At 33.7% G+C, this 17,349-nt stretch overlaps 1 protein-coding gene across 1 annotated transcript in view; it reads right to left on the bottom strand.

Annotated features, from left to right (window-relative positions):
* The window catches only part of LOC140056673 (ankyrin repeat domain-containing protein 27-like), a 58,375-nt gene extending 41,232 nt beyond the window's left edge, over window positions 1–17,143 (bottom strand). The window contains exons 1-18 of the mRNA XM_072102121.1: window positions 17,053–17,143; window positions 16,553–16,675; window positions 14,612–14,734; window positions 11,907–11,966; window positions 10,983–11,073; window positions 10,398–10,472; window positions 9,828–9,973; window positions 9,492–9,614; window positions 8,639–8,852; window positions 8,083–8,224; window positions 7,192–7,384; window positions 6,401–6,531; window positions 4,763–4,845; window positions 2,750–2,865; window positions 1,518–1,610; window positions 1,114–1,222; window positions 827–987; window positions 93–203 (exon numbers count right to left, since the gene is read on the bottom strand). Of these exons, the coding sequence (XP_071958222.1) occupies window positions 93–203; window positions 827–987; window positions 1,114–1,222; window positions 1,518–1,610; window positions 2,750–2,865; window positions 4,763–4,845; window positions 6,401–6,531; window positions 7,192–7,384; window positions 8,083–8,224; window positions 8,639–8,852; window positions 9,492–9,614; window positions 9,828–9,973; window positions 10,398–10,472; window positions 10,983–11,073; window positions 11,907–11,966; window positions 14,612–14,734; window positions 16,553–16,675; window positions 17,053–17,064 (2,106 nt within the window). The 5' untranslated portion in view covers window positions 17,065–17,143. The remainder of the gene's footprint in view (window positions 1–92; window positions 204–826; window positions 988–1,113; window positions 1,223–1,517; window positions 1,611–2,749; window positions 2,866–4,762; window positions 4,846–6,400; window positions 6,532–7,191; window positions 7,385–8,082; window positions 8,225–8,638; window positions 8,853–9,491; window positions 9,615–9,827; window positions 9,974–10,397; window positions 10,473–10,982; window positions 11,074–11,906; window positions 11,967–14,611; window positions 14,735–16,552; window positions 16,676–17,052) is intronic.
* Between the last annotated feature and the right edge of the window lie 206 nt (window positions 17,144–17,349).

Genomic DNA, 17,349 nt, shown 5'->3' with positions numbered 1-17,349 from the left:
ACAATAACACATTGCAATTTGGCAAAATTCAATTGAAATACCTAAAATATATCATCAAATAATCTCCTCTAATGTTCCATTTATAAACCTACCTCTCTTGCTCTCTGTTGTGGAGATATTTTTATTCCTCCTTGCCTTCGCATCAGAGGCGTTGTTAATGACTTCGTCTCACTTCCTGCAGTTTGGCGACCATCGGGTGATGTCTGTTGAGGAAAACACACAATTTATCTAGTATATCTTAAGGTACTAAATGTAAATACATCTCAATACAATCTCCCAACAACTTGGGCGACAACCTTTTTTGGTGGGTGGGGATTGAAGGTCTAATACTTAAATTTGGAGTGGAGTTGTGGCTTGGTGGTTTGGTGGTTATGATGCTTGGCTACCACTTTAAGGGTACTAGGTTCAAGTCCTGTCACATGTAAAGATTTTTTCTAAGTACAAAATTACAACTCCACTCCCAAAGACTTGTAATAAGAATTTGTTTATGTAGGGCATCTTGTGAACATGTTTGTCTTGTAAACCTCTGAGGGTCCCTAATGATCAGCAATTGCTGGATGGATCACCCTCATATGGTCCAAAAAAAAAATAAGTACTTCTCAATTTGGTTTTCAAAACATGGTAAAAATTCATTAATGAAAATATATTGCACTGCTGTGGAGTCAAGTGTTTGCTTTAGAGTTCATATAAGCAAGGTAGATTTTATGTCAATTACTGATTTCAACAACTTTGGAAATAAAATGCATACGCTCATAATGAACACATTAGATTTCTTTAAAGCTTTACACAAAACACTTCAAAACAGAATGAAAATACTGTACTATACCATCATCATCATATACTCCTGACCATCACGAAGCATGTCTACTGCCCTCTGGAGTAGGTTGTTGACATTTGCGTTGAGCGAACGCATCAAAGGAGTTTCTTTTCGGCGATTACGGGCTTCAACTGAAGCACCGTGCTCAAGGAGTATCTCAACAATATTTTCTGAAATGTGTGTTAAAAATAATTAATTTAATCACTAAAAAAAATGTAAAAAACTACAGAACATTAAATAAGTTGGCTCTCGTGAAAAAAGATATTAACAGAAAAATGATTATTACTTGTACTTACCGTAACCCCATCTTGCAGCTTCGTGCAGTGGCGTGTTGCCGCGGCAATTTGGAAAGTTGACCTCAACACTGTTGATGACTTGTTCAGAGTATAAGATCGCCTTTACACACTAGAAATTAAAAAATAATATATAAAAATATTAGGGTATCACTTTGGTTATCAAATGCTTTAAAACTGCTTTATCGATTATTGTTACAGTGATATGTCTTTTAGACTATTATTAGTGTCAGTATATAGTGTTATCTCTTAAGCTCTGTCTACACTATCAAACTAGTTTGACAAACAAGTGTGATGTACCCAAATATGGTACTGATATGACATCATCATGTCCATACAGTATATGGGCACATCATATTTTGTTGTCACATAAAGTTTGATAGTGTAGCTTTAAGCTTAAGACGTACCTCTTCGTGTCCATTTGCAGAGCACAGATGCAGTGGAGTATTGCCATCATTGTCATCAGCATTTATATCAGCACCATGGTGAAGTAGCAGTAACTAAAAATTATAACAATATAGCTGTACAATAAACCACATTCTGACAGATGGTCTAAATTATATTTTAAATTAAATTCTTTATGTAATTTGTAATTATTAATGAATACAATTAACGTTGAGAAGAAATTGTTAGTAATGAACTTTATTTGAATAATTATGTATTTAAACAGTACCTACACTCACAGTAAGAAATTGGCATTTCAAATGGCGACAAAAAATGGTTTATGCATTTATTGTCAAAGGTTTTAAGTTTATCCCCCAATGGCCCCTAAATTACTTTAAAGTACTTGTGTTATACCAAATAATTATATTGAGAGACTGGGGAATTGGCATGTTCCATTCATCGCCAAGCAATACGTTTGTATAAACATATATTAAATCTATCAAAATAGTATGTTTTAAAGAAAATCGGCTTCACCATTATGATGCTGTACTCGAGCTGCTTAACCAATTTTCGGAAACCCCTCTATTTTGGGCAAATTGTTAAACAAAAATTTGTTTTAATCGTCAATAAATAATTATCTAACTCAACTTAATTAGCAGGGTTACATTAGGTGGTTAAATTCAGTGTCAAACGTACGAACCAACTTTATATTCCATCGAGTAAGAATTAGTAACACGCGATTTACCAAATTTTTCCTTATGTAAATTTAGATATAGATGAATCTAAATAGTATGTTCATTAACTTGAGTGTGTGACTATAATAATTAATAATCGTAATGACAAACTTTAAAAGCACTTAAGAGACAATTTATTAAACACAATATTATGTGTACATTGCATGTTATTAAAATCACAGTTAAGTGCTGTGTACTAAAAGCTTTTATTAAACTCTGAAGTGCTATCTAAGATTTTAATCTTAAGCTATGTCTACACTAACTAGTTTGATAAAAAAAGTGTGATGTGTGGCAGCGATATGCCCAAATATAGTAGTGGTATGACATCATCATGTCCATATATGGGCACATTATATATTTTGTCACATAAAGTTTGATAGTGTAGACAGAGCTTTAGAAATGATAGGAATGGTTATCTACACATATGCACTGACAGTAAGACACAAGATTGAGGCTCATCCTACACCTGTACGTGAACACAATGTATACTAAACTTAAATTAAAAGACTATGAAAACCTACTGTAGCAGCTTGTTGGCCTTTCTGGCAGGCTAGATGTAGTGGAGTTGATCCGTGGTAATCTGTAGCACACACTATTCCACCCTTTTTCATTAATGTTTCCATGATAGAAGAATGACCTGTAAAAAATTATGAATACTCGTATTAAAGCTCTGTCTGCACTATCAAACTAGTGTGATGTGTCCAAATATGGTAGTGATATGCTTAAATATAGTAGACAATATGACATCATCATGTCCATATATGGGCACATCATATTTTTTTGTCACTTAGGCAAGATACTTTACTTACGTTGCCTCTCTCCACCCAGGTGTATAAATGGGTACCCGGTTAAATCAAGACACAACTTTGCGCTGATTACTAGCTGCATTATGGGAGTATGTTTCCATACGTGTTTGATAAAAAAAAATGACTGGGGTAATAATGTTCTGGCATTGAGAGCTTGTTTATATGCGCTATATAAGAATAAACTATTATTATTAATATTAGTGTAGACAGAGTTTTACAGAGAGGATGGAATAATGGAGGGGGATATTCTTATATCCTACTACTAGCCAAAAAGGCTAGCTGTAAAAACTCCCCTAGTTATCATTTGTTGTTCTTGCAATACAAAACACACATAATCCTATTTCATAAAATCTATCAATTCCATCAATATAGTGTAATACTATAAATGGTAATGTTATATAATATTAATGACTAAGTGTATAGGAAAATACTAAAATCTATTATTTAAGATTACTTTGTGTGAAAACTATAAAAATTCTAAGGCCATTGTCCTGTAGACCAGTCAACAACGTGTCGAAATCTCGCATACAAATCATTAATAATTTTTCATTTGAACTTTTTATGACATTGTACTTAACACTGTAGTATATAAACATAACCAGCCTGTTATGACAATATTACTTGTGTTAAAAATCAATGTGAGCGCGTTCGTGCGTAGCACATCGATGTTCAATTGATTCGTTCTTACAGATCATTAATCATAAGCACACTTTACTTTACCATTAAATGTGTATTTTTTATTCGATCTTATCAAATAAACATACTTAACGTTTTATGATCAATCTAGCAATAAAGCTACAATGCTGCAATATAACCCCTATCAATGGTAGACCCATGGGACTCAGAAGTGTCCTACACTATAGATGTCCTATTAGGTTTGGCTGTAGACTCACAGGACCCAACAAAGTGTCCTATCCTAGGGATGTCCTACTGGATTTGGCTGTAGACCCACGGGACCCCACAAAGTGTCCTATCCTAGGGATGTCCTACTGGATTTGGCTGTAGACCCACGGGACCCCACAAAGTGTCCTATCCTAGGGATGTCCTACTGGATTTGGCTGTAGACCCACGGGACCCCACAAAGTGTCCTATCCTAGGGATGTCTTATTGGCTTTGGATGTAGACCCACGGGACCCCACAAAGTGTCCTATCCTAGGGATGTCTTATTGGCTTTGGCTGTAGACCCACGAGACCCAACAAAGTGTGCTATCCTAGGGATGTCCTACTGGATTTGGCTGTAGACCCACGAGACCCAACAAAGTGTGCTATCCTAGGGATGTCCTACTGGATTTGGCTGTAGACCCACGGGACCCCACAAAGTGTCCTATCCTAGGGATGTCTTATTGGCTTTGGCTGTAGACCCACGAGACCCAACAAAGTGTGCTATCCTAGGGATGTCCTACTGGATTTGGCTGTAGACCCACGGGACCCCACAAAGTGTCCTATCCTAGGGATGTCTTATTGGCTTTGGCTGTAGACCCACGAGACCCAACAAAGTGTGCTATCCTAGGGATGTCCTACTGGATTTGGCTGTAGACCCACGGGACTCGACCAAGTGTCCTACCCTAGGGATGTCCGATTGGGCTTTGGCTGTAGTGTTAAAACATATATGAAAATGTCCCCTTAATAGAGATATCTCAAATTAACCATCTTACATTTGAAAAAAAAAAGATAAATATTTTAAACAATGTACTACGTCAAAATGCGAGAATAATGTATGAATTTTACCGTACGATGCTGCCACGTGCAGCGCTGTACATCCTCTATCATCCCTCGAGAAAGCAGTCACTGCTTTTGGGTCATTCCTTTTGCTAAAAAAATAAATACACGCCATTAATAAATTGAAATAAATACTGTCATTGGTAAATTTATAATTAAAATATTCCTGTGGGTGCATTAAAAAGAGAATACCATATTTCATTTTAAAACTATCTTTTATAAAATCACTTCAACCACAATATATTTATTACATCAACTGATGCCAGGTGTTGGAGTAGGTGATATAATTTATTAACACCCGACAGAACTTTAACAACATTTCTCTAGTTAATATGGCTATTAGTATTATATCTACTATAATCAAATGTTGTTATTGTAAGATTTCTCAGGCAGAAAGTAGTGAAAAACAAGATTAGGGGGATAACAACCATTATAAGGATACAATTACAATTGTATAACAACAACTTAAGAATCAATAATTAAATAAGCAAATAATACCATATTTGGGTACATCACACTTTTTTGTCAAACTAGTTTGATAGTGTAGACAGAGATTAAGAGATATATTGTAGACTATATTAACCCATTTATTGTGCTCTATGATGGTTCAAAAAACTATATCATCTTTTTTTTTTATGACAATAAATTAAATCTGAATTTGAAGTGTAGGTTGTGATTAAACTAAAATAACCTCATGTTCGATGTTCGAATACACAAACAACAAAATATTAATTGAAATGTTCACTAGTAAAAGATTTATTACTCAAATACTGCCAATAGTTCAAACAGAGTGCTTTTAATCACGTCGCAGAAGAAACTACTACAGCTAGTGTACGCCCTCTATCTTGGCGATGGCAACTCCAATAGTGGCCCAATGTCGTCACTTGCATACAAACCAACTTTTGTTAACAGTCCTCGGAAATATACTGCGTAAATGCTGCACCTCCCCATATTTTCTCACACTTGTGCTACCAGGCCCACGGTATAGAAAACTGGTGTTGTGTGATGTGATACGTCGTGAGGTGGTTATTAAAAGTTTTACTAATGAATTTTATTTATATTTTTGCTTTATGTACACGTTAACTTACGATCAAATAACAGTTTTCTCATCGCAACTTGTACAATGTAATTTAGAAAACTACAACCATTTTTCCATAAACATAGGCCTACACATCATACAGTAAATTTCTAGCCTAACAAATTTTTCAAAACTTTCTATTATTTAAAAGTCGAAGATAGCCAGGTCTCGGGTCCATTCTATTGTCGCCACAGATTGATATCTTCATCAGTACTTCTATGAATGGATGATTAGGTGGGAACACGAACGCTAGTTGATCATACCCAGTACCGTTTTGATCATAAGATTAATCGGGAAACCACCTCACGACGATAAATTATTTTCCTCATCATCCAAACAGAAATACATATAGTAGTCATATAATACATAAGAGTCTTAAAAACTTGGACGGATCCAGGATTTTGAAATAGGGAGGGGGTGCCTAAAAATGGTGAAATAAAGTGCTGAGCTTAATTTTATGTCCTATCTTTTTATCTTTTGCATTACAATTTGCGAAATGGATCCTTGGATCCGCCCCTGACGTTGGTTTTCATACTGGAGAAAGGAGGAAAAATGTACTTGAAACATACTTTGTGATAAGTTTTTCACATCGATCACATCCGCATAATGGATGACACATTTCTTCAACAACATGCCCATAATCTGTCGAGCCAATGTTTAGCAGCTTCTCTACTTTCTCTAACCTTCCATGCCTTATCTCCTAAGAAGAGCGAAAAACATGAGATATAGAGAAAATTTCTTTTTAAAAGTTTTTTAAATTTTTAATGCGGTCTTGATTTTTTTACATTGTTATGCAATATTGTATTTCTTTTTTTTTTTATGTTTTTTACACGTAATTTTTTTGTATATTTTAGAAAATAAAGAGAAAACAATAATAATAAACTCATAATAAAAATAAAAAACTTTATAAAACATTTTTTATTGTTCATTTTAAGGCTCTGCTTCCTATACAAATGTATTTTCCCCCAAAAACATGAAAAATGAAGAATAAGCCATTTTGCAGTTTTAATAAATTTATCACTTCTGTAGAAAAAAAAACAAGAAAAATAATTATTTCACTTATAAAAAGACATCGTTAATTTTAACAAAAAACCATTGGCTGGCAGCCAATTTGCCTTTTTTTTTTTCGCTTTAAATTACATTTTTTTCAGGTAAATAATTTGGTTTTCAATCCAGTTTTGGGTCAAAGTTAAAAATATTACGTGCCATTAAAATGTCATATCCAACAAAAAATGAAAAAACATTTTTAGGGGAACAATATACCTTTAAAAAAAATTTTCATTTAAACACAAATTCAGAACTGCTTTTATAGAGGGCGGCATTATCAATTTAAAGAGTTTCAAACAGTGCATATACTTACTTCAAACAGGAGCTCTATTGAGGGTGGGTCATCTCCATCATAGGAGTCATTTCTAGGCCATATAGAAACCATATTTGTAGGACTCATACTGAATATAGATAGTGATGTGGAACTAGCAGGCCCAATGGGTAAACCATTCATGTCTCCTGATCTAACATGTTCTACAGCTGCCTCGACAGATGCTAAATAAAAACTGTATAAAAAGAAAACTTGTAATTTATGAATATGTTTGGACTCATACTGAATATAGAAACATGCGGTGAGTGAGTGGCTGAGCAGTTAAGACAGTGGAACCGTAATTACGTAGCCATAACATGGACAAGGGTTTTAGGTTCACATGGTTCTGGTGGTAGAACAAATCTTCTCAGATAAGGACTATAAACCATAGTTCCAGTGTACACATCTAGCTCATGTGCACTTTAAAGAACCTAGTACATTTTTCGAGATGAGTAGGGGATTACCCCGGTGTACTAGTACATCACAGCCACTGATCATAACTGGGCCCTCTGGGAGACCAGTCTTTGACTGAAGAGGTCGCCCAGTATAAATAAATATTTCAATTTCAATTTGTTGGGTCAACTTTTCAGATGTGTACACCAGAAGACCTCCAGTCAAGACTTGTTCTACCGCCAGAACTATAGTGGAGGAGAGACTTGAACCTGTGCCGATTCCATGGCTATGGTTTGTACCCCTGCCATATCTGATATATGATCTATATATCTATATTAATAAAAGACATAATTGTTTTATTTTTTCATATTGTCTGTTTTGTTTTGGCATCCCTGACACAATCATTTGCTTTCTTTGTCTTATTTGAAAATAAATATTATTATGATGGTGATGATGATGATAATATATTTTGAAAAAGTTAAGTTCTAAAAAAAAACATACCCAAACTCATCGTTGTGAATACTTGAAAATCTAAAATTGTGTAAGTATGCCAAGTTGGTAAGCCAGTTGGGTACTTCAGATTTAACAACTAAAAACACCAAAAGAGGGAGGAGGTCGTCGGACGACAGAACGGCAGATGATTCTAAAAGATACATTAGAAAAACATTGCAGATAATGAAAAAGTGTACCCAGAAAATCATCAAGTTTGGAGGAATGCATATTGTGAGCGGCAAATTATGATTACAATTTTGATTAACAATTTTTAGATATGAAAATAAAGATCTCAATTATTTAAAATTACATATAGGGAATAAGTAAATATTGATATAAAAATATAGATATCAGTTTTTTAAAATTACATAGGAAATAAGTACGTTTTAAGAAGGAGTTTAAACAAAAATGTCAATTCAGCCAGTCTAATTTGTGCTGGAAGAGCATTCCAGAACACAGGGCCATACTTAAAAAAGCATCACCTAAAACCCTAGAGTAGACAGTTGTTGCAAAAAAACTCTGAGCTTGGTGGCACACTACGATCGAATACTATAAATGTGTTTACCTGATGGAGTTGGTTTTGTTTTCATGTTTGGTTGGCTAAGGCCCATAATCGTCCTCCTCAAACAATGCAGCTTCTCTAGAGGGGTTTTGCACTGATTCATATTAGTTAATTCTCTACGCGCACGAGGAACATTCATCGTGAACTCGCTACGAATACCGAGGTGTTTCACTTGCAGTTCTGATAAATTGCGGGTAGTCTTGTTAAGAGCGGCATCCTATGAAACAAAACAAAAAATCATAAATTCCTTTTTACTATTAAAAACACATTTAGAATTTAGGAAAACTAGACCATTAAGTTGTAAAGAACAGATGGACACGTTGTGTGATACTAAGTGAGAAAGCATTTATTGTACGTCGTGTCTTTATATAGAAATATACACAGGTGGTAATCAAATTAACTACAGTATAGCGCCATCATATTACAGCTCAAGGGTGTCTGGTATTGTGAGAGTCAACTAAACTTCAAAATTTAAGAATAAACTTGCTTTAAATCAAATCTAAAATTTGTAGCAATTGATATGGAAGATTGGTACCATTATGAAAGAGAGAGACTTGTCTGTGTGTGTGCCTTTACCTACCCATATCTAAAGCTCTGTCTACACTATCAAACTTTATGAAATGTGCCCATATGGACACGATGACATCATATAAATACCATATTTGGGGATATCACTAGCATATTTGGGGATATCACTACCATATTTGGGCACATCATACTTTTTTGTCAAACTAGTGTTAGATAGTGTAGACAAAGCTTAGGCTTACACACATGTAATTGACATTCATAATTTTGGACCTCTTAGTGAAATCAGTAATGGTCTGAATAAATTCAAACCCAGAAAAAAAAAACTTACGTCATTTGCAAATAGACTGCTTAACACTTTGAATACTTTCTTATAAACACTATGCATCACATATGTTTCCATAGCAACTTTGAGAAGATCGAGGTATGCTTTATCTTGCTTTACCGTTTTCCTCTGAAAATCAACGTCACATGATTAATAATACGTCTCATATGAAAGCAAATTACGAGAAATTTTTTTTAAATATTGCGATAACCAAGATAAAAGCAAAATCCAGGTAGCTTATCGGAGTACTTTTCGTTTATCATTTTAACAGATTTCGTCTCTATCTGTCAACAACCTAAACATGTCAAAGGTCACTATGACTTCCATATATAGTATACTTACCAATCCAGGATCCCTAAGTGCTGTCCGCATTGCTTTGGTAAATATTGTATTAGTTTCATCAATGATGTGTCGCAAGTTAGTGGAATGCTGGGTAGGGTAGAAGTTGTGTAATAAATCATTTACTTGCTTTTCACACGATTTACTGACTGCAAAATAAAAAAAGAATATTTTATTTCAACATAATGAAAAAAGAAGAAAAACAAATATGCAAAAAGATATCACTTCATCAACTGTAGAAAAAACCTATTTAAACATGATGAAAATCAAGTAGTGGTATTGTGTTGGTATTGGTTTTAGTGTGTGACATTCTTGCTTACCAATCCCAACGTTCTTGGTTCAAATCCTGTCAGAGTCACAGCCAATTCAGCACCACTACCTAAACTAGTTTGACAAAACAAAGTATGATGTGCCCTAATATGGTAGTGATATGCTCAAATATGGTAGTGGTATGACATCATCATGTCCATATATGGGCACATCACATTTTTTTTGTCACATATAGCGTAGACAGAGCTTTATAAAGGAGTCATGTATTTGCCGTTGATGGTAGGAAAATAAAAATAACTGTACCTTTGTTTCCCCATAAATATTCTGCACAATCTTCATAATTTTCAAGATTAGTTGTGATGGGATCTTCAACAACATCTGCATAAAGAAAAACATACACAAAATGAATGCTAGCTATTTATAGCTTTTAGTTATAAAACATAAATGTCATTTTTTAGACAAATTCTGCTCATATAAACCTGTATTAAATGTGTTATTCATTTTGAAACATCAAATATAATTGTCAAGCAATTTTTAACATGTACTCTCTATTTTCCACTGAAACATAGAATTTATGATAATGAAATATGCAATATGTAACATAAAATATATCATACAGTACTTATATAGATTTTTTTTTAATCAGAGAAGCAGAGACTTTTACGTGGCAAATTTGGTTTTATTTTTCTCAGCTATTTTACGAGTCTGAGCTTGAGGATTCCTTAAATCGTGCAAACCAAAACCAAATTGGCTTCCCCTATTATTCTATATTTTAAATCTTATCAACCGCCCTGGAATTCTACATAAATATTTTTAAATACAAACATTTATGTACAGTAAATCCCAGGGTTTTATTCATAACATTATGTAATATGTTGTCATACTGACCTGTTCCCCCTTCTAATAGTCGATCTAAACAAAATACTTTAAAACTTTCATCACGACTGTTGAAATACGTTTCTTCAAACAAAACTTTAACCTGAAAAGTGAGAAGATAATAAATTGAGTTCAACAAGGATAATGATGATGATTATAATGATGATTGTGAGATGATGATGATGGTGATTATGATGATGATTATGATGATGATTATGATTATGATGATGATAGTGAGATGATGATGATGGTGAATATGATGATGATGATTATGATGATAATGATGAAATGATGATATTGATAATGATGATGATTTGATAATGATGATAATGATGATGATATTGAAAATGTTAACGATATAGATGATGATGTCAATGATGATATTGAAAATGATGATATTAATGATGATGATGGTGATTATGATGATGATGGTGATTATGATAATGATTATGATTATGATGATGATAGTGAGATGATGATGGTGATGATGATGGTGATTATGATGATGATTATGATGATGACGATTATGATGAAATGATGATATTGATAATGATGATGATTTGATGATGATGATATAAATGATGATGATATTGAAAATGATAATGATATTGATGATGATGTCGATGTCGATGATGATATTGAAAATGATGATATTGATGATGATGATGATGATATTGATGATGATGATGCTATTGATGATGATATTGATGATGATGATGATATTGATGATGATGATGATATTGATGATGATGATGATGCTATTGATGATGATGATGATAATGATGATGATATGGAAAATGATGATGATAATAAACTTAAACTAATGATGAAAGTAATGTACAGTAACAACTTAGTAGAAAAGAAACTAAGCAAAACTAGTTTACACTAGAAAGTGATATAGCAACTTAGTGGAAAGAAACAAGACTAGTTCACTACCTTCCTTTCGTCTTTGAACCCAGAACTTGTTTGAATATAGTCACCAATAAAATGTACTGTCTAGAAAAATAAACATAAATCAAAAATGTATTGTAACATTTATCAATACAGTCAACTCTCCCAATACAGGAATCTCTGGAAACTCTCCAAAAAAACAGGGGGAAAAGGTCCCAAATTCTTATTACCATTAAAAACACATTTGGAATACTAATCCTTCCAGAAAACCAGACGTAGCCAAAACAAAACAGGAAATATATCAAATGAACAATATTTAAATTTTAATAAATTTCTCATTTATTTCCACTTTCAGCAGCTGTACTACACCAGTACAGCTGACTTGAAGAGAGCCTCTTAAAAACAGTACAAAAATATACAAAAATTCAAACATAGATTTACAAGAGTATTCATAAAGTTAAATTCTCAAACAGATTTAAAAAAGTTAAAATTCATAAATGTACAATAAATTAGAGAAATGTTTAATTAAAATTCATCAAAAAATAAAACTTTAAAGTTAATATAAAAGGACACTGGTACCAACTATTGCTTACAGTATATTATATTATTGCTTATTTTTTTAGATATAATTTTAACTTTAAAAATCAGAATAAGATATATTGCATTTAAAGGGGAGAGATTGTATGTATGTATTTTATTGTCGAATTGTAAAAAAATATTATTTTTATTTTAGATAAACATACTGTATCATGTCATTCAATATTCCTCTACAATAATTGATTTTCTTTCAACTGATAACATATTAGGGAGGTTTCCCCACCTTACAAATACGATAACGAAAACGGATACGTCACACATTCGTGAAACTTTTGAGCTGATCCCCATTTCATATTCGTAAAGAGTGAGTGAGTGGCCGAGCGGTTAAGACAGTGGAACCGTAACACGTAGCCATAACATCGGCAGGGGTTCGAGGCTCACTCACTCCATGGTGGTAGAACGAGTCTTCTCGGATAAGGACTATAAACCGTAGGTCCAGTGTACACAACTTGCTCGTGTGCACTTTAAAGAACCTAGTACATCTTTCGAGATGAGTAGGGGGTTACCCCGGTGTAGTAGTACATCACAGCCACTGATCACCAACTGGGCCCTCTGGGAGATCAGTCTTTGACTGAAGAGGTCAGCCAGTATAAAGATAAAACAAACAAACAAACAAAGCGTATTCCTGTTGACGAATATCTCCAGTCATATTCGTAACGACAAAACGAGTATAGTTTTTGATCTATTTCCACATTTTGCATTTAAATCGGAATGATTCATGATTATAATATGATTATAGATTTATTGAAAGTAATTTACTAAAAGTAATTTTCTGAAATGTCGGGTAAATTTTGATAAATAGCAGTTTTTAAAGTCCTTACTCGCTTTGATGTTATGCTAGGCCTAAAAACATTTTGTTCAAATTTACCGCAGACATATTTTGGCGTATTTTTGACACCCTCAATATTTTGTTGCCATGCGAAACAGACTTTTAATGTCTTACGAAAACGAATACATGTGCATGACATATCCGTTTTTGTTATCGTATTCATAGCGTTGCGAAACCTTTATAATAGAGAGGTTTCGCAATCTTACGAATACGATAACGAAAACGGATACGTCACGCACACGTATTCGTTTTTGTAAGCTATAAAAAAATCTGTTTCGCATGGCAACGAAATATTGAGGCGCGTCCAAAATATGACTGCGGTAAATTTGAGTGAAGTACGTGTTGCTTGGCTGCCTAGGTCTAGCGTAACATCAAAGCGAGTGAGGACTTTAAAAACTGCTATTTATTTAAATTGACCTGGCATTTTAGTAAATTACTTTAGTAAATTACTTTCAATAAATCTATAATTATATTATAATCATGAATCATTCCTAATTCAAATGCAAAATCTGCAAAATAGATCAAAAACTATACTCGTTTTGTAGTTATGAATATGACTGGTGAAATGGGGATCAGCTTAAAAGTTTCACAAATGTATGACGTATCCGTTTTCGTTATCGTATGGTTGCGAAACCTTCCTAATGTCTCTGTTACTGTTAGTTGTTTTGAAATAATTACAAATATCAACAATGTTTTGTAAATTTGTTTGGAAACCATACAGTACCAGCAACATTCAAAGTACGGATGTGTGTCTAGTCAAAGATAAATAATCCAGCAGAAGGCATGAAAAACTACCGGAAAAACACTGGTACCGCTGATAATTAAAAGATAATAATAATAATAATACATTTTTTTTGCTTAAATCTTCTTTTATATAATTTGTTAAAGATGTATTGTCCTCAAAAACATGAAAAATGAAGATTGATGAAATCAGACTTTACATAGGCCATTTTGCAGTTTTATAAATATTATAAAAAATTAAGTTATTCATGTTCTGTAAAAAATAAAATTACACTTATAGAATGACAAACAATGCGGTAAATTTTAACCAAAAACCATTGTCTGACAGACAATTTAAGTATTTTTTGCTTTAAATTACATTTTTTTTCAGCTAAATTATTTTTTGTTTATCCAGTTTTTGGTCGAAGTGAATAAATATTACATGACATTAAAATGGCATATTCAACAAATTTGAAAAAATAATATTTTTTTAGAGGGACAATATATCTTTAAATAATAATAATTACTGTAATGACAAGAGTTGGAAAACTCCTATATCTGCTTCCAAACGTTTGAGTATGAGTATGAGTATGTATGTACTTACTTTTCCACTCGCTGTGAGATAAAGGGTTTCCTTTCCAAGCGTTGATGGCCTTAGAATGTGGTTTTCGTAATCAGTGATTGTTAAGGAGAGCCTTGAAAATACACCAGACCTTGGAATGCAGATCTAAGAAAATGTTTCAAAGAAAATATATTCTCAATATTTTTACTCTCGATAAATGTGTACACACATGAGTTTGCGGGACAGGCATATACATATGCAAATTTACATTGTTATAAAAGATAAGATAAAAAAAATGAAAAATAAGACAACTTAATGCAATTGTGTATAAGTGGTGAACAAAGTTTGCTTTTGTTTTCCCTAGGAAGTAATTTCACTCTTTACTTTCACCCTGGTTTTCCCTACTAACACTTTACTCAGTCGGTGTACAGTATCTTTAACTTAGGCAGTTAAAATAAAACTATTCCTGTGTGGAAATCATTTTAAAACAGACAAAGGTCAAATGGTTTCACATATTTCAAGGGAGTTCCTCCATGAGCATGCATAAGCCTTAGAATAATGATAAATTGATGGAGTAAGAGCAGTTTTCTGTTTGGGCTCATGCCTATTACTTGCTCCTGGCAAGATGAATTGTGAAATGTACTTTTATGAACTTTTGCCGAATAAATATTATTATTATTAAGCTCTGTCTACACCATCAAACTTGTTTGACAAAAAAATATGTGATGTGCCTAAATATGGTAGTGGTATGACATCATCATGTCCATATATGGGCACATCACTTCTTTTTTTTGACATAAAGTTTGATAGTGTGGACAGAGTTTAAGATTTTGTTTGTTTGTTGTTAACTACACAGGTATAACAATATTTTTTAAATAGTTTGGAACATCTTCAACAAAGTGATTATATACATACTGTCCAAAAATAAGCCCACTCACCCCCGATATAAGCCCAGTCACTCCCTGGGTAAGCCCACACTAAGTAATTTATTTCATATATAAAATGAATGGCCAATCCCAACAGGAATTTTGTGGTGTAGTGGAAGGTAAATGAGACTAAGGCAATCTGACAACAGGACGCTGTCCCTGCCTTGCCAAGATAGGAACTTGTAACAGTCCTTTGATCTGGTAGCGAGACGATTCGGCCCTGGGACGATTCGGCCCTGGGACGATTCGGCCCTGGGACGATTCGGCCCTGGGACGATTCGGCCTGGGACTATTCGGCTCTGAGACGATTCGGCACACTTAAATTTATCGGCTTTGATATGCATTTTATAAGCATAAAATAAGTTTTTTCCCCAAACTTTATTTTCAGAGAGACTATGGGGTAGTACTACTAGGGATAAAGATCCAATAAAGCAAACATTTTGAAAACATTGTCGAAAATGATCATTTTTAGTCTGTCACGCGAGAAATGTAAACAAGTTACGCCCTCTGTTGGCCGCTTGGCGAATGCACGAGATAAACATGGTTTTCGAAGTAATAAATTGAATATAAAATTACATTTTTTTAGTTAATTATTATATATATTATATCAACATTGTCAATATCAATACAATACGGATTGTTAAACACCTTTAAAAACTTGATAAATACCAAAAAAAATGAATATGAATTTGGTCTAAAGTGAGACGTTTCGGCCCACAAAGTGGGATGTTTCGGCCCAAAAGGTGGGCCGAATCGTCCCACCAGATCTTATGTCTGGTTGCGACGAATACTAACACAGTACTCCTGTGTAAACGGCCCCTGTGTAAATATTCTCTGCGGTGCGCAGCGAAAGTTAAGGAGTGTACAACTGATCGTGTCGCAGCCACAGATAAACTCTTTGATCTCCAGACCTCACAGCATCGTGTTGTTAGATTATCTTGATCAGACATTCTCTGTAAATTGACTTTAACATTGTTTAGTGTGTAGTTTGGGCCATGGACATATAAATATTATTAGATAGATTAGTCTAATTAATAGTGGTAACTGTTCTACAAACCATCCATCTCGTTTCTGCTGCTCTGTCGTACAAATGCTTGTGCTTATTTAGCAGGGTTCGATAAAATTTATTTTCGGATATATCTTCATCATATGCATCCATCTTGTTGTTTGTATAATCATTCTGTGTGAAACAAACATTAAAAATGTTATATTTATTTCATTTATTCCACATTTATTTAGTCATCAACATTATCATATAAAGCCTAGATTACTATTTATTCTACTAGCAAGCCTACTAGCCTTCGAAAAATCTAGGCTAGGTCAGGCCTAGAAAGAGCACATACCTACTAGACTCAGGCCTGGCCACAATAGGCTAGAGAGGGCTCTAATAAGTAAATAAAGAGCCTCATATTTTTTCAACACACAGCTAGCCTAACACAGGGTCTCTAACAAACTAGGCCTAGCTAAGCTACCTAGCCCAAGAATTAAATATATAGAGAGGTAAGATGAAGCACAATCAGTATTTCCATTCGTGGTAGTAAACAATTTAACGCTAACCTTATCCCGCATAAGTTAATTTAGGCCTAGGCTAGGCCTAGTAAACACCGTGTGTGTGCTTCTTCTGCAGTCTGCCTAAAATTGAATCGACGTCAGTCAAAGTTTTGCGCTTAAAAGTAACACATCGTTTATCGTCCATAAAAGGCGTTTGTAATTGACGTGAAATTTCCAAACCGTTCAAAAACTCACATCGCCGTCCAAAAGTGTTGAATTGGTCCAAATCAGGAAGTTATAAACTTATTTAAAAATTTTATTGTACAACTCCCTGATTAAATCATCATTCATTCATAATAAAAG

The sequence above is a fragment of the Antedon mediterranea genome, chromosome 8 (genome assembly GCF_964355755.1).
Source record: "Antedon mediterranea chromosome 8, ecAntMedi1.1, whole genome shotgun sequence".
NCBI classification, from domain to species: domain Eukaryota; kingdom Metazoa; phylum Echinodermata; class Crinoidea; order Comatulida; family Antedonidae; genus Antedon; species Antedon mediterranea.
The sequence above is the reverse complement of the archived record's forward strand: the minus strand, read 5'-3'. Positions and strand labels throughout refer to the sequence as shown.